Source organism: Scardinius erythrophthalmus (assembly GCF_964197995.2).
Source record: "Scardinius erythrophthalmus genome assembly, chromosome: 2".
Taxonomy (NCBI): Eukaryota; Metazoa; Chordata; class Actinopteri; order Cypriniformes; family Leuciscidae; genus Scardinius; species Scardinius erythrophthalmus.
In genome coordinates this window covers 40,857,574-40,885,469 of record NC_138222.1, presented here as the reverse complement: position 1 = coordinate 40,885,469, position 27,896 = coordinate 40,857,574, and the positions used below count along the sequence as shown (strand labels likewise).

At 38.7% G+C, this 27,896-nt stretch overlaps 1 protein-coding gene across 1 annotated transcript; it reads left to right on the top strand.

Moving 5' to 3' along the window:
* The first annotated feature begins 268 nt into the window (after window positions 1-268).
* slc9a5 (solute carrier family 9 member A5) lies at window positions 269-27,896 on the top strand. Its single transcript, XM_081349672.1, has 16 exons — window positions 269-729; window positions 9,641-9,943; window positions 10,461-10,624; window positions 14,845-14,923; window positions 15,038-15,215; window positions 16,740-16,960; window positions 17,302-17,504; window positions 19,175-19,264; window positions 20,063-20,133; window positions 20,239-20,365; window positions 22,429-22,520; window positions 24,451-24,577; window positions 24,708-24,857; window positions 25,423-25,495; window positions 25,604-25,735; window positions 25,835-27,896. Exons 1-16 carry the CDS (start codon window positions 387-389, stop codon window positions 26,389-26,391), a joined length of 2,910 nt encoding a protein of 969 aa, XP_081205798.1. The 5' UTR covers window positions 269-386; the 3' UTR covers window positions 26,392-27,896.

Sequence of the window (27,896 nt, the reverse complement as noted above, 5' to 3'; positions counted from 1 at the left end):
CTTTTAGTGATCTACTAATTTGAATATAGGCTACTGCCTAAATAACTAAATCGACTTGTTGATTATTCTGACATAACTAGCCATTTATTTCTCATTTATGTCCTTTTTCATTGCATGGCTCACAAAAATAGACTGATAACACGAGTTTTGGGTGCGCACTCTCTGTTTTGATGAGGATGATGAGTTACGGCTCTTTAATAAGAACCTCCTCGTGCACGAACGAATCACGTGTCCCTATACGCCAGCTGCACCTTCGCGAGTTACCGGCGAGTGGAGTGTGTGTTGATGTTGTAAACCGGTAACGGGGCGTCCCGTGGAGGGCTTACCATCGCAACAGGAGTGTATAAAAGAAATGAAGATGACACGCCGTTGAACACGCCGAAAAGATGCGGTGCTTGAGTTTGCTTCTGTTCATAAAGGTGGCTAGTGATGCAGCGACTGACCTTTACGTGACAGGAGCGTCGCTCTCGCCAGAGCCGGGGGTAAGCGCCGCACCTGCCGTCACATCCCCCGTCGCCTCCCGCTATACTCCAGCCCGGGAAGAGTACGGGCATCCCGGGATTGCGCTCGCCCGGTCTGCGGAGGAGCCGTCGGCGCCGAGCACGGAGGACGGAGAGTCGTCTCACCACCACGGAGGAGGGTACAAGATAGTGCAGTGGGAATGGAGCTACGTGCAGACACCTTACATTATAGCCAGCTGGCTTTTGGTGGCCAGTGTGGCGAAAATACGTAAGTTCTGTAATGCAAGATGTACGCTTTCGCTTACTCAACGAGCTTTGTTTTGGATGTAATATATAGTAGTGTTTAAAATAAGCTTCCGAGCTCACTCTGGCTCCTGGACTGTTACGCGTAAAGTGTTGGAAGGATTATGTTGAGGACGTGAATGTGTAGTGCGTTTTATTAAAGCGGGCCTTCGGTGCTGTGTGTGCTGTAAAAACGGTGCGTAAAAAGCGCGAGCCACCTGCGCTTCCCTTCCACATCCACTGTCATTAAGTGACAGACGCGGGTGGTTGCCATGGCAATAAAGCCCATACATTTCCTCTGGGACATTTTCACACAATAATAAAATAGGCTTTTAGCTTTACTGGAGATAAGCGAACAGCGTTTAAAAAAACAGCAGTGTACGTTACGGTTATCCTTTTGTACCTGTAATTTTCGTGACTTTTAGCCATCCGTGCTGTTTAACGCCCCGCGAGATATTTCTGTGGACTGTGAACAGCTCACCGTGTTCCCGACTTCCCGCCGATCCGGGAGTCTCCGCGGAGTAGCGGCGAGCTATGATTGGCTATGATGACTCATCATCTTTCCATCATCATTCTCATGCTTTGGCTGTGGTGGTGGGAAGTTCGAGTCATGTCCGCGAATCGGCTCTTTCGAATAGTTTACTACAAAGAACCAGGGGCGCAACTACCTAGTTTCAGAGGGGTATGCAGCAACAATTTCGGCGCCCCCCCCCCCCCCCCCCCCCAAAAAAAAAAAACCCAAAGAAATAAAGAACTGTGCCATGTAGTCTAATGAGTGAACGAGTGATAGTTAGCAGATGAAATAAGTACAAAATTGTCATTGATTAATAAATTTGAAGTATATTTCACAGTGATTAATCCACTGCTGAGACCTCTGTCCCTCTAGGGGGGTTCGGGGGCATGCCCCCCCGTAAGAAAATTTTGTGCTTTTTAGTGTTGAATTCATCAATCTGGTGCACTTTGAGAGTTCAAAATTAAAAGCTCCAACCCATATTCAGTGTGCAAATTAAACAAAGAAAAATTCAAACCTTTTTTAGTAACAGTGTCTGTCTACATTAGACTGCTACATAATAATATAATATTAGTCCCATGATAGTAATAGCCATATTTTGTAAAACAAATGCACTGAAAAATAAAGGAAACTTTCACAATTAGTTTTGTACTAATTTCTATACTTAGATGTGATTGGGCCAGCCCAGTGTCAATCAAGAAAAGAACCAATGGGCCGCTGATCTAGCCTACGTGTTTAAAGAGCAACTTGCAGGTAAAAAAAAATCTAAATGAATATATAACCGTGTATGAAAATACCATATGAAAAGATAATGCAGGATTTAAAATGTTTTAAAACGACATAATGACACCAATTTAGTAGATAAAGTGAGCGTTTCTTTGACTGCTCGTACAAGCCGCTTTTTTTTCAACATCGCGTCATTTTACGTCACACGAGGGAGACGTGTGCTGTGCTCTGCCGCAGCTCAGTGCAGAGTAGGTTGGTATTCAGTAAGAGCGGTCGTGAGACAGTGTGTTTTCAGTAGTTTTTGTATTTCAATTTATCATCGTCATGGTAAATGTATGTGTTTGTGGAGCTTGCAAAAACTCCAGCCTGTCAGGACATCGAGTCCACCGGTTTCCTAACAGGAAAAAGGACGGTGCTATCTTTTGTGCCTGGGTGCGGGTTGTGCGGTGAAGAGACGGGATTTCTCTTCCGCGTCGGCTTCGGAAAACGCGGTCGTGTGTAGCGTTCACTTCAGATCGGATGATTATCGTCCCGGCGATATGAAGGAGTTCAACATGGGATACCGAAGTAAGAACCGGGTGAGACTCAGAGCTAGTGCGGTTCCTTCAGTGTACGCATCTTCGGGTTCTCCCGCTGGATGTAGGCGCGAGCACAACATCAACTGGCAAACGCAATGTAAGCGGAACGAAACTGAGCTAACAGTTACTCGTTATTGTGTTTGTGTGGACCGTTTATCAGTTTGGACCAGTGCAGCGCGAGCCTGATCAAGCAACACTAGCCTAACTGCGAGGTAAATAAAGAGTTCGCCACTGAAGTAATAACATTGCTGCGAGATCTAGTGAGAAATATTCACATTTCTCCGTTATTAACGAATCAAACAGCGCTGACGTGAAAACCAGGAATAAACATTGTGCAATGAATGAACGAACTATCCAGTGTCCACAGATCAGCAACATTCACCATGGCTTTACTGTAGTAACACTAACTGCAACCATGGAAGTTTGGCATTTTCCACTAAGGCCCAGTATGCATCCACCTCCCTGTAACACTGACTTTCCTCAGCTGTAAACATTGCCTCGCATTTCCCACACAAGCACCTATGGAACAAAAAATGTATCATGAATAAATATCTCTCTGTCTCTCCATGAGAAACTGCTAAGTTATATCACGTAACGTTAGTCTGGGCGGATATTAATGAGCATGACAAACGCCTGATCAAAGCTTAGTTTCTGTTATTGTAAGTTCCAATATGTTCTGTCTAACATTAATCCTGGCCTGTCCCTGCTCTCTTGGCAGCCTAGCAGGCTCATAATTGTATGGCTGTGGTCCGTAAACAATTTCCTCAGCGTCCGAAATGTCATTGCAATCCATATTTCCCTGTTGTGTGAATCGACCGCTCTCCCTCGTGCTACGTCACGACTCTCGCCCGTCACGCCCATTTTCAGATGCGGAAGTAAAATTTTCTCACAAAAACGACTCCAGAAGCCACTGTAGCATATTTATAATTTTTTTTTAAAGAAAATCTAGTTCCTACATTATTTTTCTATTCATTGACTTGTTGGGTATTCTAACCTGCAAGTTGCTCTTTAATGAAAAATGTCAAAAAAAAAAAAAAAAAAAAAGTTTTTTTTTTTACTAATGTATTACAACGGCACTTACCCAGCGCCGCCAATTAAGCAAAACAAAACGAATGGGCCGCCGATGTACTAGTTTTGTGGGCCATTGAGACAAAGACAAAAAAAAAAATAGCCTATTAGATGTATCGGCCCAAAAAGCACGTCGGCCCACCGGGAATCTCCTAGCCTACATGCATGGACGTCACACTTTAAATCCTACCTGTTGCCTTTGACCATCCACTTATTTAGCTGCTGGCGCATCAGTTGACATGCCATCTCCTTTTCCCTCTTTCTTTTTCTATTTTTAGTCCCGACAGCTTTTTTGCTTTATCCATCTTTATCGACTCGTACCTGGTCGCTCAGCGCTCACGGCGTTTAGAAACGCACAACAGCAGCTACATATAGATTTAAAAAAAAAAAATTACCATCGCTTTGGCGCCCCCCTGGTGCTGCGCGCCCCTATGCGCTGCATATAGCGCATACCCACTTTTTGCGCCACTGCAAAGAACAGGTTCAGAAAGCTATTCGGTGATTCTTGTACGTCACCTGCTATCATGTGGTTTGATTAATAATGCTGTTTATATGCTAATAATAATGCTGTATTAACGTTTTAAATTTGAAAATAAATAATCTGGATTGAATTGACAGATGGGGGAAAACTCGCTTCTAATAAAAAAATAAAAACAATAAAAAAACGCTTACATTTCGGGAAAAAATACAATCCTTTTTTAACCTTTGGCTTCCCGTACATCCAGTTGTGCTTCTTGCTCGTATTCAGTTCTAATGGTACGCATGGTAACTCGGCAACTACGCATGATTTGTAGTATGATTGCATTAAGGGAACAGGAATTCCGATAGGGAACAGAATCGACTGCTACACCGGCCCACATGTGGCCCGGATCTGGGCCAACACTATCTGGGCTACTTTAACGTTTCTGTATCTGTTAAGTAACTTTTTGTCAAATGCATCAGTCAAATTCTCGGTTCACTCCAAATAGGCTTCTGCTACAGCATCTATTCTCTCCTCGTTACGAATTAAATGATTCTCGGTTCGCGAGTTTTAGAGTTCACTCGAGAAACGCTCGATTTGTCCTATTTGTGAGCGATTTTTAACGTATTTTGATTCACTGAAAGATCCGAATCATGAGAATGATTTCTTCACGTGAGAGGTCTATATTTTGTTCTTCTGCACTGTAGCAAAGCAAAGGGTCACAGTGATAGTGCCATACGTACAATCGTGCTCCAACGTTTACATACCCCTTGCAGAATCTGCTAAATGTTAATTATTTTAGCAAAATTAGAGGGATCATACAAATGCATGTTATTTTTTAGTTAGTATTGTCCTGAAAAAGATATTTTACATAAAAGATGTGTACATAAAGTTCACAAGACAAAAAAAAGCTACATTTATTAAATAAATTACCCCGTTCTTTTTGAGATTTTGAGTTTGAAGATCAAGGCAAATTGTTCTTAATTTGTCTTCGTTCAGGGAAACATGTAAGTATCTTCTGTTGCTTCCGAAAGGCAGTACTAAATGAAAAAAATATATATGTTCAAAAGTTTTCACCCCCAGGCTCTTAATGCATAATGTTTCCTTCTGGAGTATCAGTGATTGTTCAAACCTTTTTTAATACAGTAGTTGTGTTTGAGTCCCTCAATTGTCCTCAGTGTGAAAAGATGGATCTCAAAATCACATACAGTCACTGCTGGAAAACTTTTGAATAGGGTCATTTTTAGGGTCATTTTTATAAATTCAGCTATTTTTTGTCTTGTGCACAATATGTAAAAACATTTAGTAAAATATCTTATTCAGGACAGTACTAAATAAAACATAACATGTATTCAGTATGATTCCTCTTACTTGGTTAAAATAATTAAAAATGTTCAGATTCTGCAAGGGGTATGTAAACTTTTGAGCACGACTGGACATTATAAAGAGATCTTCAGGAGGACCTGAGTGCATTATCAGTTGGAAATGAAAAACATGGCATGATGTTGTGCAATAATCAGCTCATATTGATTATTGAAGAATTAGGATTTGAGAGCAAAATGTTTAACAGAGAAACTGGTTGTGTTTTGTGGTGTAGTTCACGAAAATACGTATACAGTACAAACACAAAATGCTCTACCTCCTATATTTGCATGTGTGGGTGTCTCTCAGGCATCCCTCCAGCTTGTATTTTTGGCCAGGACATGCAGTTACATCAGATCATTTAGCTCAATCATCTGTTTCTCCATGATTCAATTGCCACAGTAACGCCATAAAATTTCATTATGAATATTTGTCTTGCATCCGGAGAAAGTAGCATTATCTGAAGCACCTGCGCACAGTTTTCAGCTGACTTGAAGTGCTGAGTACACACAGCCGGAACAGGTGAAGGCAATACAACATTTTGTTGTGTTACAGGTAAAGTGTATAAAGTAAATATTATCCTTAACCCATAGCATCATTATACTGTAGCACTGCCATAACATTGCATCGGTACAATAGATAGATAGATAGACTATATTGCCAAAAGTATTGGGACACTCCTCCAAATCCTTGAATTCAGGTGTGCCATGGCCACAGTTGTATAAAATCAAGCACCTAGGCATGCGGACTGCTTCTACAAACATTTGTGAAAGAATGGGTCGCTCTCAGGAGCTCAGTGAATTCAAGCGTGGAGAGCTTCATGGAATGGGTTTCCATGGCCGAGCAGCTGCAAGTGCAATGCAAAGCGTCGGATGCTGTGGTGTAAAGCACGCCGCCACTGGACTCTAGAGCAGTGGAGACGTGTTCTCTGGAGTGACGAATCACACTTCTCTGTCTGGCAATCCGATGGACGAGTCTGGGTTTGGCGGTTGCCAGGAGAACGGTACTTGCCTGACTGCATTGTACCAAGTGTAAAGTTTGGTGGAGGGGGGATTGTGGTGTGGGGTTGTTTTTCAGGGGTTGAGCTTGGTCCCTTAGTTCCCGTGAAAGGAACTCTTAATGCTTCAGCATACCAAGAAATTTTGTACAATTTCATGCTGCCAACTTTGTGGGAACAGTTTGGGGATGGCCCCTTCCTGTTCCAACATGACTGCGCACCAGTGCACAAAGCAAGGTTCATAAAGACATGGATGAGCGAGTTTGGTGTGGAGGAACTCGACTGGCCTGCACAGAGTCCTGACCTCAACCCAATAGAACACCTTTGGGATGAATTAGAGCGGAGACTGCTAGCCAGGCCTTCTCGTCCAACATCAGTGCCTGACCTCACAAATGTGTTTCTAGAAGAATGGTCAAAAATTCCCATAAACACACTCCTAAACCTTGTGGAAAGCCTTCCCAGATGAATTGAAGCTGTTATAGCTGCAAAGGGATGGCGAACTCCATATTAAACCCTCCTGATCAGGAATGGGATGTCATTAAACTTCATGTGCAGGTAAAGGCAGACGTCCCAAAACTTTTGTCAATATAGTGTAGATAGAGATAGGAGTACTAACTGACAGTTGTGTTAATATGAAAAAAATGACACTGCCCATTAGTTTAGTTACTGACAAAATAAATAAATTCATATACTTATGTAGCGACGATGATTATGACCTGCCCTGTTACTTAAACACTCTCATTTACCAGAGGATTGCATTCAGAATACACTCTTCTCAAACATCTAAACTCGCTGAGTTTGAGTCATGGGAGTGATGCAAAGCAACATCCCATTCTATACTACACACAGTTCAACTTAAAGGGGGGGTGAAATGCTATTTCATGCATACTGAGTTTTTTACACTGTTAAAGAGTTGGATTCCCATGCTAAACATGGACAAAGTTTCAAAAATTAAATTGTACGTTTGAAGGAGTATTTCTGTTCCAAAAATGCTCCTTCCGGTTTGTCACAAGTTTCGGAAAGTTTTTTTCGAGTATGGGCATGTGTGACGTCAGATGTAGCGGAATTTCCTTATACGGTCCTAAGGGCTCTTCTCCCGGAAGGGGACGCGGGCGCGCGCGCAACCGTAGACAGAGCGAGAGAGCGAAAACAGTACGCCCATCAAAGCGCTATGCTCGGCTTTAGGGAAGTCAGTGTCACCAAAGAAGTGGGTTTTTGGTTGCCAGGGCAAGACAACCCTGCACAGATTCCCAAAGAACCCAGCGTTAAGGGACCAGTGGATGGAGTTTGTTTTTTCAGAGCATCAACGGAGGTTGTGCAAGACTGTTTGTTCCCTGCATTTCGACGATGCTTGTTTTATAAACAAAGCCCAGATCGACGGATTTGCAGATCGTCTAATGCTAAAGGATCGAGCAGTCACAATGATAAAGGTTCGCGGTCGTGCGTTGGAACCGGGCGGTGAGTAAAACTGCTTCAAATGTCTCTGTGTGTTGTTAGCTCTGCGCGTTAGCACAGCTTTAGCTCCGCCCACACGGCCCGCCTTCAGCCGCTCGTTTTTTTTCGGAAAGACTCGGTACAGCCTATCTTTCTTTTATAAATATAATAAAACTAAAGACTTTTTGGAGATATGAAGGATGCAATACTACTCTATAGGTACTCAAGATTAACAGGAGATTGAGTGAAAATGAGCATTTCACCCCCCCTTTAATGATCAACCTGTTTTAAAAAAGATTATCATAATGGGATGGCAATCCACTCTATGTTCTTAATTAACTGTCCCAAGTTCTGTCTCTGTCTGTCCCTGAAAATGAAGAGTGTTGGATTAATTGGATTTAATAATCTTTCATTATGGCTGTAATTATATGTGGACTGTTGTTGGAAAGCTTAGGGCAAGTAATGATTTAAAAGCAGGAGATCTTGTGATAGAATCACACATATTAAGGTCTTCTCTATTGTGAGGTTGGAGTGGCACACAGATATCATATGCATAAATGAATGGAATTAATCTCTAGCACTCATTAAAACAAATTTGCCTGTGTGTATTTTTATGTGTATGTATCTAGGCATATGCCTCAGATTTTTTTTCTTCTTTTTTTGTTATTTAGTGTTTGTGCATGTGTTTGTGCAGATGTCTAGTATGCTTTTTGGGTGTATGTCAGTGTTTTTCTGTCCTTGTGTGAATGACTCATGGTGAGCGGTGATTGTTATGCTTCTTGATTTTCCCTCCTCCACAAAATGACTCTGATCATGGAAACCAGATCATGCCATTAGAATCTCTCATTAGGCCATAATGTGTTGTGCTTTCACACATTTCATGAGGAATGCTTTTATAAATGGAGACCAGTCTGTGCCTTGATTAGCTTTTTAATTAGTGTTATTAATCAACATAATTTTCACTAATATATCCCCATTGAAACATCTTATGATCTATCAAATCCCCCTTTTCCCATATAGACACTACTTTAATGTGGTTTCTGCACCTCGTGCTTCAGTGTCCTGATCCAGTGCAGGAACCTGAGCATGGGGTTATTGCGGTGTGATTGTTCCTCGTCTTATAATGCTTTGTACAGTCATTTGATATGTCTGACTTGTGAATGGACACTGGTCATACTGCATTTCCCAGTGGAAATATTGTGATGAATTCTAGCAGATGCTCCATTAAACCACTGTAAAGTCCTGCATGGTATTGGTGAATATAGTATGCAGTCACCTTTTTCAGTTATTGGCCGTTTGTGTATTTAATAGTCCTTTCTTAAAGCTGCAGTATGAGATGATGTTTTACTGTGACTCAGTATTTGTCACTGGCAGTCACTGACGTTAGAATGGTGTTGTGTAACATTTTATCTGAAACCATGGTATGGAATTACAGCACCTGTAACTTACAAACTACTCTTTAAATGAGGTTGGTTGGCTGCCGTGGGCCATGAAGCTACATATGCTCCTTATATGCATTGTTTAGTTTGTTTTATTTTATGCATTTGGTTGTCTCTGGCACGTGCATCTTACTGCAATTAACTCAATAAAAAGTTAAATTTCACAAAGCTATAGTGAAATTACAATGAAGAACATTTACTATGTTTGCATTCACACTTTTTTATGATAGTGCATGGCTAGATAATATCTCTCATCTCATGCTCAATCCATGTTAACCTTTTTTTCCTCTGTTGTCTCTTTTCTCTGCTCTGCAATCTTCAGTATTCCACTTCTCTCAGCGTTTTACCACAGCGGTCCCAGAGAGCTGTATGCTGATTCTGCTGGGTCTGGTTCTGGGTGGAGTGGTTCTTATCGCCAGCAAAAAGCAACCGTACCAACTGGACCCAGGGCTATTTTTCCTCTTTCTTCTGCCAACTATAGTGGGGGATGCTGGGTATTTCATGCCAGCACGGCTCTTCTTCGACAACCTGGGTGCCATTTTGATGTACGCTGTAGTAGGCACATTGTGGAATGCCTTCTGCACTGGATTCTGTCTATATGGAGTCAAGATGGCAGGGGCCATAGGTGAGTTATTATGGGGTGTCAGTTCAAACAAATGAAACCAAAAATGAATTCTTAAATGATCATAGATCATACAGTGATTCTTCAGCCATGCAGGTGGAATATTTCCTCTGGTACGTCTGATGCACTGATGACAAAGCTGCTTGTTTTAAAACTTTTGATTAATATAAATTAGGAGTGTGTCAGTCTATTAAAACAATAAGCTTGATAATCCTTCAATAAAACAAGCACTGTTGAGGAGACAAGATGTGGTGTAAATTTTGTTTTAGACCCAAGAAAGGGTAGGGCACTTTCATCCAAGATGCAGTACACCTATCACAGGGAAAATCCCACTGGAGCATCCTGGTTAAAGAGCCTGGCCCAAGTGCACAAGGCAGCTTATGAATCGACCATTGCAAGATTTGAATGACCATTCCAGATCTTTAACCACACTGTCTGTACCACACCACCAGGGCTGCATGTGATATGATCAATTTGGTTGTAATTATTGACTGCAGCTTGTTTGCGTGTCTGTGTGCAGATGAAAAAGTAGATGCAGGTTTGATGGACTTCTTGTTGTTTGGAGCTCTGATCTCGGCTGTGGATCCGGTAGCAGTGATCGCTGTTTTTGAAGAAGTCCATGTGAATGAGACACTCTTCATCATTGTCTTTGGCGAGTCACTGGTCAATGACGCTGTCACTGTGGTGAGTCCGGACTTTGTTAATCATCAAAATGAATTGTTTTTACTATTTAAAGGGTTAGTTCACCCAAAAATGAACATTCTGTCAGTAATTGCTCACCCTCATGTTGTTCCAACCCCGTAAGACTTTCGTTCATATTCGGAACACAAATTAAGAAATTTTTGATGAAATCTGAGAGCTGTCTCACTCCTTCATAGGCTGCTAGGCAATTGCATCTGCCGGCCCAGAAAAGTTAGTAAAGACATTGTTAAAATAGTCCATGTGACTACAGTGGCTCAACCTTAAGTTTATCAAGTGACGAGAATATTTTTGTGCGCAAAAAAACAAACAAAAATGCTGTGTGGGCCTCTGATTGAGTTCACGAGAGCCACGACGCATGCGCGAGAAAATGTGTGTTTCGAAGATGAACAAAAGTCTTACGGGGTTGGAACAACATGAGGGTGAGTAATTACTGACAGAATTTTCATTTTTGGGTGAACTAACCCTTTAAGCTTGTCTACATGGCTAACACGCTACTAGCAGAGTGTAATGGTCAGTGCTGTGAGTGAGGAAATGCACTACCCTTCAAAAGTTTCAGGTTTAAGAAAGAAGTCTCTTATGCTCACCCAGGCTGCATTTATTTGATTAAAAACATAAATATTATTACAATTTAAATCAATGTAATGTTTTCTGTTGTAATATTTTTTGTATGAAATCTTAAGAAATCAGTCTAATTTGCCGATTTACTACTCAAGAAACATTTATTATTATTAGACATGTTGAAAGCAGTTGTGCTGTTTAATGTGTTTGTGGAAATCATGATACATTTACATGAATAGAAATTTAAAAAAGAAGTAGAAAATAATAATCTTGAAATACTATTCTTTTGTAAAAATGCAAAAGCCTTTACTGTCTAATATTTTCAATCGCATATCTGTTGTTATGGTAACCTCAGAACACTCTGCTGTAGTGCTGACATGATTATGTTATAAGACATACCCAAAAGTCATTTACAGTACCTGCTCTGGAGAAGCAAATCGATAGTAAATGACTTAGGCTAAGGCATTGCCACTGAATTATCCAAACCATTTCCCTTTTTCCCCTCGTATTTTTATATAACTATACTCTAGGGTCAAGCAGTAGCTTCTGGTTAGAGATAGGCTGATTTAGTGTTAATTGTTTATACTACATACAGTAATGTTGTTGGGATTAGATCTAATCCTCAGAAATATCCATTTCGTGCTTGAGCAAAGTTTGGATTGTGTTGACTTGACTGTATGTTCACTGGTATAGCAGGTCAGTCCGCTTTATTTGTAGATGTGTCACTTGTTGACCCATGTGTAGAAGATTACGCCCAATGACCAACCATCACTAACACATTCCCCACCTACGTCTACACATTCTCCCACCCTACAACATTTCAACATTACCAACATCATTCAACATACATCTGTGAAAGCATGGACATAGCCATCTCTGCCATAATGTCATTCATCAGATTATTCCTCAGGTTTATGCTCAAATTCACTTTTGATTTTGAGGCTTTAGCAGTGCCAATGCAGGAATAGTTTTCAGGTGCAGTTTTCATATGCTGATTATGTTCCACTTTTTTTCACACAGAAAGTTATTGTAATGCATTACAAAAAAAAAACACGGGTTAGGCCTTTTAAAGGGGATAGGCCACTTTCTTCTAGGGACAGTGTTTTGTTCACTGGAAGTCATTGGTAACCAAAACTGTTTGGTTAAAAAACACTCTTCAGTATGTCTTCTTTTGTGTCTCACATAGGAAAGAAAGTCATATAGGGTTGGAACGACATGAGGCTAAGGAAATTATGTCTGTATTTTCATTTTTGGGTGAACTGTACAGTTCTCAACCTTTTTGACTCTAAGCCCCCAGAAAATATTCAAAGATCCTCCTATCTAAGCGGATGTGTGTGTACATCTGTTGTAATATAAATAAACAAACATTACAAAAACTTTTTTTGCATTTTAATTACTATTGTTAATATACCTACTTAAAAATAAATTGACATTGGTGCCCCCTGGAAGTTTGCTGAGTCTCCCTATAGTGGGCCCCGTCCCCTGGTGTAAAAAGTATGTTTACATGAAAATGAAGCGGTCTAAACCTCTGGTGCACAGGGACGAAAACGGAGAAAGGAAGAAGATAAAAAATAAAGCTCAGTATAGAGTAAGTCTTCTCATCTTAGCTATTAAGGTGTCCAATGAAATAAATTTACTTAGTATTATAGCCTACATCACCTAATATTGGACGTTTCATTGCTGTCACTAAGCTATAGTTTGCTAGCTATAGTTACTTTGAAGGTGAATAGAAATGGCAGAAACAACTGTTAATATGTTATTATTTGAGATAGAACTAAAAGAACTTAAATATATTTTTTTTGTACATACATTATCCATAATAGCACATTTGTTTGTAGAAGGTATAGTTAAACCAGTTTAATGGTCATAATTTGCTTAAATTAATCCAATTTGGTAAATATCCTTGAACATTCTTTGTAGAATTTGTGTATAAACAATTTACAGTTGATTCTTCAAGTCATAATTTGCTTGTTGAAGTGTTGGAGTGACTATTAGAGCATTTTTGTTTGTTCATCAATGAACATTCTTTGTAGCATTTTTGTATGTGCAATTTATTAGAGTGTATCATTTAAGTAATATTTTGCTTGTTGAAGTGTTGGAGTGACTACAGGTGAAACTCGAAAAATTAGAATATCGTGCAAAAGTTCATTTATTTCAATTATTCAACTTATAAGGTGAAACTAATATATTATATAGACTCATTACATGCAAAGTGAGATATTTCAAGACTTTGTTATGGCTTACAGCTTATGACATATCAATTCATATCAATTCTAATTTTCTGTGATTTTGAATTTGGGGTTTTCATAAGCTGTAAGCCATAATCATCAAAATTATAACAAATAAAGGCTTGACACTTATCAATTTTCTTATTTCTTATTTTCTTATAAAGAGCGGGGGGGGGGGGCGCAAAAACTCAATCTTGCCTAGGGCAACCAAAGGGCTAGAGCCGGCCCTGTACATTCTGCATGTGTACATTTTATTTTTAATTCGATTTGCCCTAGGCATGTTTCAATAAATAACTTTTTATTAAGCTCAATCATTGTCTTTTGTTCTCTTTATGTTACAAGCTTTTTGAGCCAGGTTATTACAATATTTTTAGCTTAAATCTCCTTTTTATGCATCAGATTAGGTGTAAAGTTACCACAGTCACATTCTAGGGATTCTGAACTCTTGAGCAGGTTCCCACCAGGCTTCAGTGTAGAAGTGGCTGCAGATTATAGTGTGATTGTGTGTGTGTGTTTACTGGAAGGTCAGCTAGCACTTGAGGTCGGGTTATTCAGAGTAAGACTGTGATCACTCTCTGAATATATACCGATAAATGTGTGAATAGTGGGAAGCCTCTTCTTTTTGCATTTATTATCAAAGCTACTGGATAACATTGTTCATTTAGTTATGTTAATAGAGGAGTGAAATGTAAGGCTCAGTCTCTTGTGCCACTGTTCTAATGGCCATATCGTAAGACAGGTTCATTATTAAAGCCAATCATGAGAGCCTTCAGATGGACAATGCTCTTCACAAAATTGCACATCTTCAGTTTTGCTGCCGAGCTGCATATTAATTCATCTGATGTACACAATAGGAAATCTACTATTGATATTATGGGGAACAATTGGAGATGCACTTTCAGTCTGTCCAAGCTCTTTCGCCATAGCTTTAAATGTAATTTTAACTCACTTTGAACACATTAATACTTTTTAGCATGCATTAAATTGATCAAAAGTACTTTGAACTTTCTATTCATCAAAGAATCCTGAAGAAAAATGTATCACAGTTTCCACAAAATTATTAAGCAGCACAACTGTTTTTATCAGTGATAATAAAAAGAAATAAGAGGTGTTTTTTGAGCACCAAATTAGATCATGTGACACTGAAGATTGGAGAAATGGCTGCTAAAAATTCAGCTTTGCCATCACAGAAATGAATTGAATTTTAAAATGTATTAAAATACAAAACAGTTATTTTTAATTGCAATATTTCACAATGCTACTGTGTTTAACAAAAGCAGCTGTGGTGATCATTTTTGAAAGAGACTTCTTTCAAAAACTTTTACAAAATCTTGCCGACCACAACATTTTATTTATTGTATTTTTATCTTTCAGATTTTTAGTATTGGAGAGATGCATTAATAATTGTCTCAACAGGTCTTATATAAAGTGTACATATCCTTTGTGGAAGTGGGACCAGGAAATGTTTACACCGCAGACTATTTTAAAGGAATTGGTAAGTGCAAAATATGTCGGTTGTTTCTTTAACGCCATATTGTTAAGTATAATATTTAAATGAGTTAATATTTACATGAAACATATACTTTTTTCATTCCTGCAATCATTCCAGTCTCCTTCCTCATTGTCAGCATTGGAGGGACTTTGGTTGGTCTCATCTTTGCTGTTATTCTGGCCTTTGTCACTCGTTTTACAAAGAAGGTGCGCATCATAGAGCCGCTGTTCATCTTCCTGTTGGTTTACCTGGCCTACCTGACGGCAGAACTCTTCTCTCTGTCCGCCATTCTTTCGTGAGTTTTGCCACTGCCAGCATACTCATCTTAATAATTTGAACTTATTTGAAATTGAGTCTCTGCATATTTGTACACAAACTCGAAATGAATTCAAAAATATGAGTGGAATTGTGAAATGCAGAAAGATTTGTGTCAGTAAAAGAAATAGAAATATCATTACCTTAATATATAAAATCAGAAATCAATGGAATGTCCTCATCCTGATAAAAAAGGTGTGTGTCTGTGCAGCTCTGTGACAAACACTGTGGTGGCTGACATTTAAAACGATGAGAAGTTAAATGACAGGATCAATGCTGAGAGGGGAAATGATTCATGCCTTAAGAGCACTACAGTGAAAAATAGAGAGAAACATTTGAGCATAATAGAGAAAGAAGAATGGACACATCAGGGTCAGGGATAAATGATTCAGTGAATGAGAACTGGTGAGTGTGTTTGTGTGAGCTGTGTATCTGTGCACATGACGCTGAAAACATGTTTATGAATATTTCCGTGGCCAATTTGAAGAATTTTTCAGATTGTTTTCAAAACATGTGTGCAGAGCTGTAAATCTCAGTAGTTTTTGTGGCGGTCATAAATCACATAATGAGATTATGAGCAGAGGAATTTGATTATGAACCTGTTTTAGTATTGCTTAGCACAGCAATAGAACAGATTTCAAGATGCAGAGTCATGCTTGGATACAAGATGCTTTAAGGACAGGAATCCTTATAATCCACATATGAATTAAAGTAAAAATGCATGTTTGTCTGCTGGTTTTGTAAGCATATACTAATGCAGTACTTGGAGCGCCCCCTCATGGCTCTTCATCACACTTACTGCACAAGGTGGTATGGAGTTAGAAATGAAATAAACCACCATAGGATTTAAAGATAAGGAGAAAAGGTCACTAGAGACTGGATTATTTGAATACAGTCTCATCAATATAATTCTGCTCTTTTCATTTTTTCTGGTCTGTTCAATGACTACTGCAAAGTGACTCATATATAACACAATGAGTGAAGCGTAATTCCTGTCTAAAGCTAACTTATGTATATGGAATGTAAATATTGGGATATCTCATATCTCTGTCTAAATATAGACATCAATCCAAAGGTACAAAGGTCAGAAACAATTCATAAGGACAATAACAACCTATCTATTAAACTCTAAACTATTATATTTATGATTTTGACATTTTGATGTATAAAATACATCTGTTGCATTCTATTATTCTATCATCATTATATATGTTATTGTTGATTCTTTATGAGTGAAGTCTTTATGAGTGAGTCATTTGAATCATTCCCTCAACCGATTTAATTTGTTTGAAAACAGTTGCTGAATTTGGAACCGCATACTACTAATACTTTTTCTACCATAGAACAATATGGTAAAAAAGGTAAGAGTAGTACTTAAGTACAATTAAATGTGGATGCTTTTTTTTTTTTTTTACTTTCTCTAGTATTTTTTTTTTTTTTTTTAAGCTAGGGTATCAGCTATTATTCTATCATCATTATATATGTTATTGTTGATTCATGGCAGGATGACTTTCTGTGGCATTGGCTGCAAGAAGTATGTGGAAGCCAATATATCCCAGAAGTCCCGGACCACCGTGAAGTACACCATGAAAACCCTGGCCAGCATTGCAGAGACGATCATCTTCATCTTTTTGGGTATCTCAGCTGTGGACAAGTCCAAATGGGCCTGGGACACTGGCCTTGTTGTCAGCACACTCATATTTATCTTAGTCTTCAGGGCCATAGGTAAGAGAGAGTTCTGTTCTATTCTATTCTATTCTATTCAGAAAACATGGTAGTTACATTGTATTTTTTGGTACTTTTGGTTACCGAAGTTAAAAATGAAAAGAGAACTCTCACTAAAATTTCTTCACTCACAGCTTAACTTTCACTTTGGCTACATACATCAAATAGTTTCCTTAACCGTGTGAGCTGAAAATGTACCATGTATTTTCATCTGATATTCATTTGATTACTTTTGTCATTTATAATGGGTTTAGATGCAGACTTGCACTATACATTTACAATGTTTAATAGCCTCGGCTCTAACACTTAGCATATGTATTTGCTCAACATGTTATTTGCAGGTGTAGTAGGGCAGACTTGGTTCCTGAACTGGTTTAGACTGGTTCCGCTTGACAAGATTGATCAAGTGGTGATGTCATATGGCGGTCTCAGAGGAGCTGTGGCCTTTGCTCTGGTGGTTCTTTTAGACAAAAAACATGTGAAGGCTAAAGACTACTTTGTGGCAACAACCATAGTTGTGGTTTTCTTCACAGTCATGTTTCAGGTAACTCTTTTAGAAATTTCTCTATTCCTTCCTATTTGTGTTTTCCCTCCCCTGCACGTTTACAGAATAATTTTGTTTTGATAGAAGTGTTCTTTCTTTTCTTTCTGTTTCATCTTTCCTCAGGCTGTGATTATTATCATTACTTGTATGTGTGTGGGTAGCGTACAGCTAATAGCCTTGCAGGGATGACATTTCCCCTCCGCTGTGTTAAATTGCTGTTATTTCCAAAGCTATTCTGAAACAGAGATGCTAATTATGATGAATGGAGTGATTTTGATGGTACTGCCTATGTGTGTGTGTGTGTGTGTGCCCATCTGGCCAGTGCCAGCCTTTTTAACCTATTCCAATTTCATCTATTATTCATGGCCACAGAATCTCTATAGAGTGTCTATGCGTGTGTTGTCAATGTCATATTAGTGTATATCCAACATGTCACAGAATATCTGACTGCTGAAATCATCAGTATATACTGCCAAACTTTGGTTAGGAACTTATCTTTCCACAGATCCTACAAATATGCACGCTTGTTAGACAAGTATGCATTGTTGTTTTTTCTGTAACAGGTAGCTGTGGATAAACTGTATTGAGTTTTTTAAACTGAGTATAGCTTTTAAAACATTTAAAATATTAAATACATAGACATAAAAAAATCTATAAATAATATATTTTTTAGTAGTGTTAGTAGTGGGGATTTTTCAGAGAATCTTTCTACAGCTTGCATTGATACGCCAGTAGGTGGCAACAAGTGACTGTCTTTATGAGTGAGTCACTGAATCATTCATTTAGCTGATTCATTTAAAAACACTGATTCATTAAGGAAGGAAAGAAGCGACTGGCTGAATTCTGAATTGCATGTTAGCATACTACTCATACTATTTCTGCCATATACATTTATGCGATTCAGAATTTAGCCACTGTCTTTATGAGTGAGTCATTTGAATCATTCCCTCAACTGATTTGTTTGAAAACAGTTGCTGAATTTTGAACCGCATACTACTAATACTTTTTCTACCATAGAACAATATGGTAAAAAAAAGATAAGAGTAGTACTTAATTGAGTACATTTTTTGACATTTTTTGTATTTTACCTTAGTACAGTATGTTTTTCAGTATGTTTTACACACTTGTTATTTTGGAACAAAACTTGAATGAACTTGAACTTGAGTCTTTGAATCATTCACTAAAACGATTTGCTCAAAAACGGTGATTTATTCAGGTACGAAACGCCCCTAATGTGTCGCTGCGATGCGTAACAATTTGATTATGCTTGTGCTTCATTTAAAACTTCTTTCACTGGTGGAGCAAAAATACACAAAATATCTGGCAATATTGTGTCTTAAATGCAAGTTTCTCAGGATTAACTTCTTGTTTAGTGAACAAGCTTGTTTTGTTGCAAATATCACACTCAATATTGATACTCAATATCACAAATATACAATATTAATTCTCAGTATCACACTCACGATCATGCTGTTGGTCTAAATGCTGGTGTAAACAATTACAGCTGTGCTGATATTTGTAAAACAGCATTTTTATTTTCTAGTGTGATATTGCTTCATTAGGTCAAAGTTTATTTAAAAGACCAATTTTATTGCTGCTACTAGAATAGTGAGCATTTGGATGGTGCCCTCTCTCTGTTTTGTTGACATTTCCCAAATCTTCCCTCCCAGGGTTTAACCATCAAGCCTCTAGTGAAATGGTTGAAAGTGCCACGCAGCACAAACAGAAAACCTACCATCAACGAAGAGATCCATGAGCGTGTGAGTCAATATCGCTTCCAACACTCTCACTTCTCTTCTGTCTCTGTTTCTTATCACCTGTCTCCCTCTATCCCTGCCTGACTGCCTGTGGTGAAATGTGTGAGTGATGATGTTGACCTTGCTATCTGTGCTGTGCTTGTGATCTGATGACTGAAACAGCAGTATTGCCACAGACAGACTGACATTAGACTCTTCCCTCCAATGAATTAATCATCAGAGCTCTTTTTTTTTTGCCTTTCCACAAATAGATGTGCACACATAGGCAGAGGTCACACAGCGCCTTGCCATTTACCTCATCCTTTTTCTGAAGGCCTTACATACCCTGCTGCTCTATGCACACTTGGGGACTCAGGGCTACCTACTGAGCTCTCGAAAACCTGGGCTAAAGATAGGCTGTAGTGTAGCTGAACTGACAGAATAGATTTGAAATAATATAGGAGAGATTCTGAGAAAATAAAGGAGGATAGAAGAGGTATTCTCTTGGAAAGCAGCAGTTTCCCAAAGTTGTGTAGACTAAACCGATTTTAACACCACACAATTTAAGATAGAATAGTGTTGCATACTTTTGACTGAACTGCTCACCAATTGCCGATGTCTAGTTTATTTACAAAGAAATATTTTGAAAAACACCCATGGATTTTTTTTTTTTAAATGTCTGCAAAAGATGTAGGATTTGATCTCAAGTGCACTTAAAAATAGCCATGGATGCTAATAAAATAAATGCGAATAAATAATTCAAATAAAATAGCCATAAATAATTTACAGAAGCACTGAACCTGTCTGTCTTTCTGTTTTCAGGCTTTTGATCACATTCTGACAGCTGTGGAGGACATCGCTGGTCTGAATGGCTACCATCACTGGAGGGACAAGTGAGTGGCACTTAGCTGTCTATTCTCATGATGAGAGATGTACTCGCCAATATACAAGAGCTAAACAAATGCAATATTGTGTTATTAAGTCTCATTGTTTTTTAGGTGGGAGCAATTTGACAAGAACTATTTGAGTAAGTTGCTGTTGAGAAAGTCTGTGTACCATAAGAGTGAACTGTGGGAGGCCTATCAGAAAATCAACATCAGAGATGCCATCAGTGTCATTGATCAGGTAAAAGGCTAATGCTGTTGTGTATCAGGTACACAGTTTGTTAGCATTATTTTTATAAAGAAGGTTGCTGGAAAGTTTGCTCAGGGTGAAACTGGGTTAAGATTTTCCTAGGATTTGCTTTTCCTGTCATTAACAAAGGTAATACACATTTTTTAGACATTGTGCCATGGTAGTACCATGGTATTTTTTTTTTTTTTTGGAATGTAATGTACCATCATACTTGGTGTATACCATACTGGTGTGATGCCATCTACCATTTTTGTAAGGGGGTTCCATCAGTATTATTGTTGTATTAAAATTATTGACCACTAGATGGTGCCCACACTCAAAAATACAAAATAAAAATCACTACTAGGTAAAATCAGCACTGCTGTGCAATGCAACAATCAATCTGCTTTAAAACCACTATTAAAACTACTTTTATTTTCAGCTGCTTCTACTTTCTAAAGTGTTTCATTATTCAGACTCACTCACACCTATGGATTTTAGCCAAGGTTTTCAATGAATTTTCATTTCTAAACTTTTGAATGAACATAAATCATTGTAGTAATGTTAGTTAATTTTCTTAATAAAAGTTATACTACAGTTTTTTTTTTAATACTGTGGGTTGACTGAGAGTCTGGTTGGGGGTCCCTGGGCCTTTAAAGAGTGAAAGCCCCTGGATTATAGCATTGAGCAGAGGAAGCATTGAGATCTTTTCTGAGGCTCAAGAGAGTCGTTTGAGAAGAGCAGAGTATAATTCCTCCCTTTGTTAGTTAGCCTGACGCCACGGTGTCTCTGCCAATACTGGTCCTTTGTAGGCATCTGATACCTGTCAGCTGCAACATCAAACATATCTACAAAAATACTGGCTGGAGATGGCATCATACAGAGTTAAAGAGGAAAGAGAAAGAAGGGCCTCCAGTAGATATTTTAATATGAATGTATATAGACATGCACATCATAATTGTTACACACCACCCACTTGATTCTTTTTTTAGTTAGTTTGTTTGTTAATAGTTATAATAATTTTTTTCTCATGTTAGATTCGTCTTTCAAATAATTTCTCTCCTCTTCACGTCTCCAAAGAAACAATGTGCTTGATCTGAAAATGTTTATAACACCTGGAATTTTAGTCATGCGTGACTTTTGTCTTCCAGCAAGTTCATTTCCTGTACCCTTGAGTTTCATAGAGCTCGGCTTCCTGAGAGTAGTTATCAAGCTAATATTAGCACGAGATTGAGAGATAGAGAAACCTCTGTTCTCTTTCAGACCACCCAGTGAAAGAGGCACAGGATTATTCATTTCATTTGAGAAGTGAAAAAACTAATTTATCAGCTATAATAATTAAAAAATATTTTTTTCTCTATATTAGTCACATTTCTGCATGCCTTTCTCATGGTTTTGTACTTTCACTCTCAGAAAAAAAGGTACAAAAGCTGTCACTGGGACAGTACCCTTCAAAAGGGTTCTAATATGTACCATTTAGGTACTAATATGTACACGTTTGGTACCAATATGTACCTTTGAGGGACTTATATGCACGCTTTAGGTACAAAGGTGTACCTTTTGAAAAGATACCGCCACAGTGACAGCTTTTTTACCTTTTTTTCTGAGAGTGTTGATTATATTTTCAATGCCCTGTGAAATAGGGCAAAACAGACTGTTTAAACCATTATGCTTAATTTCTTATGTATATCAAGAAAGATTAGTCATTAGCCATATGCCAGAGATATTAGCAGTAAGAGAAACCATCTATATGGAGAATGAAGAGCTGGGTTACATTCACACTGGGACTGCTGAATTATTGAATATAAATGTGCACTTTGCATTGTGTCTGTAATACCACCTGAGCATTAATTTACAGTAATGGAAGGGTTTGGAGATGATAGGTGATACTAAACTGTAGCTACTTACATAGCTGGGTATTTAAGGAACATCAATCAATAGCTTGATACTTTATGTATTAGCCAGAATCAAGTTTAATATTTGATGCTATTTCTCTCTCTCTCTCTCTCTCTCTCTCTCTCTCTCTCTCTCTCTCTCTCTCTCTCTCTCTCTCTCTCTCTCTCTCTCTCTCTCAGGGTGGGAATGTGTTGACTTCTGCTAGACTCTCTCTGCCTTCCATGGCCAGCAGAACCTCTTTCCCAGAGGTCACAAATGTTACCAACTACCTGTGAGTATTTTGTGTTTGTGAACATCACGTTACAAATAAAAAATAAAATAATAAATCTTAATCAGCAATTTTATCTTGTTGCCCAGTAAAAACTTCTTAAAAATGTCATTCAAAAAGATAAATATAAACCACCAAATATAGACTACCATTCAACGGTAGTGTCTAAGATTTTTTAAATGTTTTTGAAGAAAGTCTCTTATGCTCACCGGCTGCATTTATTTAATCAGAAATACAGTAAAAACAGTCATTTTGTGTGTACAATTTAAAATAACTATCGTTGTATTTTATTCATGTGAAGGTAAAGCTGAATTATGATGAATAGAAAGTTCAAAAGAACAACATTTATTTGAAATAGAAATCTTTTTTAACATTATAAATGTATTTAGTCACTTTTGATAAATTTAATGCATCCTCGCTGAACAGAAGTTGCAGGTTAAATTTTTCACGAAGATAATGCAATGTGTTTATTAAACATAAAGATAAGAACTGCCCACCATTGTTTTTTATACCAAAATGCTGATATAATATGAAAAGTTGGCACTTTTAACAGTGGTTTTAACCGCTCCCGCTCCCTTCCACTAGATGGAGCGTGACGTCACAAGAGGAACTCACTAGTAGAGTTACCGGCATAGTCATAGCTATAGATGCCTTACATAACTACAGACAAGTTGGTTGTATGTTTTATTTGATAAAAAAATTATGGATAAAATAACTCAACTGTTAACATACTCGTGTGTGCTGACTTCAAGGGGACCGTGATCCTGCCTGAAATGAGAATAAGCTATTCGCAAAACAAACGGGTTCAGGCACGTCAGATCAGCCGGTCGCGGGTCGAGCTGCTCCACTAAACATCGATCTCTCTTTTTCTTTTCTGACAATAAACATCGCTAATTAAATCGTGAGAAATTGATAACGCGTGGACTGAGGAAGGGTATTACATGACGTTTGAGGCGTCGACGAGACTAGCGATTGCGCCTGACGTGCATCTCTAACGTGCAGCTCTGATTTGGACTGACTTAACGTTACTGTAAGTAAATAATGTCTTCAGTCGTTGTCCCTCCTTGCTATTCTACATGACGGCAATATTTTGAAAAGACTTGCTTGTTCTGTTATATTATCCGGGTTAAGTTTGCACCAGGCTAGACTAGCTCTAACGTAGCTAACGTTACTCACCGGGACACCTGGCTAACCCTCCACTCATTCTCCTCACACCAAGCATTAATAACTCTTTGAGTGCCATGGCTCCCCTCTCTCACGCCTGACCAGTTAAAAATTGTAGGGCTGTGGTCCATAAAGAATTTGATGGTTTCCCACATCCTCAGTCGTTCTCCAAATAGCCATAATACAGTAGGAATCTAGCAGAGTATGGGTTGCGAGTTCCTCTTGTGACGTCATCACCCAGTAACTGAAAAACACGCTACGTTTGAAGAAACCCTAATAAATGTTATTTTAACGCATTTTAAGACAGAAATAATTAAATATATACATATAGAGCACTTTAATGTACACATTAATTGGCTGTGGTGGTTAACCTGCAACTTACACTTTAAATACTGATCCCAACATTTTGAATGGTATCATGACCCCTTTGGCAAATAGTTTTTTTAGAGATTAATAGAGATTTGTGCTCAAAACAATATACAACTATTTGAAACGTATATACACATATGTTATATAAACTTAATACAGAATACCAAGGGCATTTTTTTTTTAAAAGAATGTTTAGACAAAGCAATATAAAATACTGATTATATTTTAATTAATACATGTAATAAAAGATAAACTATGTTTAGCATTTTTTATTTTCATAGGACATTTTTTGAATGTGTGTGCAGACATGTTTTTGTGTATATCTGTGGCGTAAGTGTACATGTGTTTCCATGCATGTTGGTTCTTGTAACTCCCTGTGTCTCTGTATGTGATCTCTCAGGAGAGAGAACGGCAGTGGGGTGTGTCTAGACCTCCAGGTGATTGACACAGTGCCAGGAGCCAAGATAGAGGAAGAGCTAGAGACACATCATGTGCTTGCTGGAAACCTCTACAAACCCAGGAGACGGGTACAGAACGTGCCACACTCACACCCTCTCACTATAAAGTTCTCTGAAGCATGATATTGCATCAGTAAAATGGGCGATGCTTTGTATGATGTGTTTGCTTCAGTTGACATCCCTTTCTCTGTACCTGCAGTACCAGTCCCACTACAGTCGCCACTTCATGACAGTGGGTGAAAAAGAGAGACAGGACAGGGAGGTGTTCCAGAGGAATATGCGCAACCGTCTGGAGTCCTTTAAATCCACTCGCTACAAGCGTCACAAGAAAGACCGCAGTCAGAAAAAGGCAAGGGCTCAAAACTGCAGAAAACCACACTTTAATTGAGTTAACTGGACCTGAGGGAGGCCATGCTAGTCTATGACTGACAAGTATCCATGTATGTAGGGTCAATGTAGAGACAAGGTTAATGTTTGTAGTTACTGATATCATGACTCATGAGTGATGGCTTGCTACTGTGTGTGTGTGTGTGTCTGAGAGCAGATTCTTGAGCACATAATAATGTTTCTTGAGCAGCAAATCAGCATATTAGAAAGATTTCTGAAGGATCATGTGACACTGAAAACTGGAGTAATGATGCTGAAAGTTCAGCTTTGCCATCACAAGAATACATTACATTTTATAGTATTAAAATATATATTAAAATAGAATTGGAATATATTTTATTTGATATTGAAATAATATTTCACAATATTACTGTTTTTTCAAATAAATGCAGCCTTGGTGAGCAAAAGAGACATCATTAAAAAATAATCTTACAGAGATACTGCATGTATATGTATTTAACTTGTTCCTCTGATACATTCACTTTGTTTTCCCAAAATTTTGAAATATTGATAATATGGTATTACAGCGGAAAGGGTCAGATGCAAAAGAGCAAGACGCCAATGAAAAACCCAGACGAAATGTCAGCTGGCAGGACAAAGGTTGGTCATTGGATCTGCTTGGTGATGATTATCTTTTAATGAAACTATTTTCTGATACTTAAAGTTCCCAGTGCATTGTGTAACTTGGTTTTGCACATATGTCTGTAGACCCAGTTGTGGTTCCAATGGCACATGAGGAGGATATACATGATCCTTCTGAACCAGATAAAGATGATGATGTGGGCATTACTTTTGTGGCTCGCAAAGCTCCAGAAACACCAAAGGAGAGACCAAAATCAGGTGAGAAATGAACACGATTGTGGTGAGAAAAAGTGAGAACTGATTGCTTCCCATCTCCAACATTTCTATATCTTCTTGTGTTTCTTTTTGTTCTCTCAGTACCAGCTGCCCTGGATGTTTGTCAGAGCCCGGTTGCCGCCCCTCCCTCACTGACATGTGGAGAGAAAACCCTGCCATGGAAAAATGGTGTGGGTTCTCTCCCTCCCTGTGTGTCTGTGGAGGCCACTAAAATTATCCCAATAGACCTGCAGCAGGCTTGGAACCAGAGCATCTCCTCTCTGGAGAGCCTGGCTTCTCCTCCAGAGCCTCTGCATCCACGTATTAGCGCCCTCTCGAGGCTGGGAGGACCCCTGCGGACCCCTGCGAAGGGAAAAAGTGGTGCTGGTGCAGGATCAGGAAGTAATACAGGTTCCCCAAGTTCAGGGCCATTCAAGTTCCCTGCAGGGAAGGAGGAAGAGGAGGAAGGCACCCTCTCTCAGCAACAGCAAGAAATGCAGCCGCTAATGTCGTCTTTGAGGCCACCGCCACCACCTCCTCCGCCACCTACTGCGCAATCCGCCGGAAAGAGAAGGAATCCTTGTGTATATCTTAGGAGTCTGGTGACAGTGCCATCTTCTGGTGGGGAGCCACAAAGCAGGAAGCCAACCCAACTGTAGAATCGCTTCCTTAAATCATCTTACTGCTGGCATTTACTTCCTCGGGCCAGAGTCAGTAAATTCATTCCTAAGACACTATTCATTTGGTTTTCTTTTTTAGCGCTAATAGGCTACATGGGTTTAGAAAAGGTTGGTGGTTTGCTGAGGATCCAGTTCTATTTGTGTACAGAGCAGTTCCTTTCACACAGGAAAACCGGTCCACTTTCCATGTTTTCTTTTTGTTTAGTTTGAAGTGATCTGCCCAGTATTATGTACCCTTGTATATGTGATTGTCAAAATGTACAACTACTGAACATATATTAGGCTAATCTACATTCCAAGGAGCCACTGGGTATGTCTAAACGGTGTTTTTATTCAACTTTCCTCCCTCACTCACACAAAAGAACAGCAAATCATTTCATTGTTACTCTCACAGTTTTAATCTTTAAATGACTGAATATTGTAGTACTGAGGTCTTCCCTTTTCAGACTAGGATGACAAAGTAACACTTTTTCTTACAGCACATCACAGAAAGTGCATGAGGTTAGGGCCACACATCTTAAATCACAGCCATTATCTCTCAATGGGCTTGAAATATGCATAACAAATCCACAAACACTACATTGGATGACAAATAATCCATGATGATTGTCAGGAGCATTTATGATGTGTACAGGATACATAAGCTTCTATGCTGCACATTACCTGTTCTCTGTTGTGTTTGGCAAAAAAGCAAGGTCTGTTAATTTATTTTTTATTTTTGTATCAACTTCATGCCTTTTATTCTTTTGCTTTCCAAATAACAGGGTTTTGTCAATCTGTATTTTAATCTACAAAGCTACAGCTGTTTTAATAACCAAAGTGTTTAATGTTAATGTTTAATATTTAATTTTTTGTCCTTCTTTACTTAATCTTATGACACTAAATTTATAATCATGAATAATTAATTATGGATCATTAGAATTTGATGTGCTTTATCAGTAGTAGGGGGCTGGAACTGTCACAGTGTAAATCTTATTCGTAATAATACTGTAGGCCACAGACTCATCAATGTAATCTAATGCACTTTCTAAAATTGCTTTCAATTTGTCTGACAATGACAAACATATAGCATACTGTACATCTCATGTCTACTCCAAGTCTTCGGATGTCTTCATCCTTTAAGGTTCTTACTATACCATAAAAGGGTATCGTATACAGAATTTGGGTTTTGCACTTAAAATTAAAAGCCATTTAGGCCACTGTACCTGTGGTGTTCTTGAAGCTGCCGGCCCATTGTTTTGTATTGCTGTGCAATTCTGTGTATGTCCTGAGGATTGTTGTGCCTTGAGAGGGACGGTGTTAAACGTTGAGAAAGAGGCCTTGATGATCTCTATTGTGCCTGTGAACAGTATGGAGTGGGTCAGCACTGTCTTACTTGAACTTGTCGTGTTAGCAAAAATGTTGCCCCAATCATTTGGCCCCATTGAATTGGAATTGGAATTAAATGATCCACCTATTAAATTAAAATGGAATTTTCAGATCTT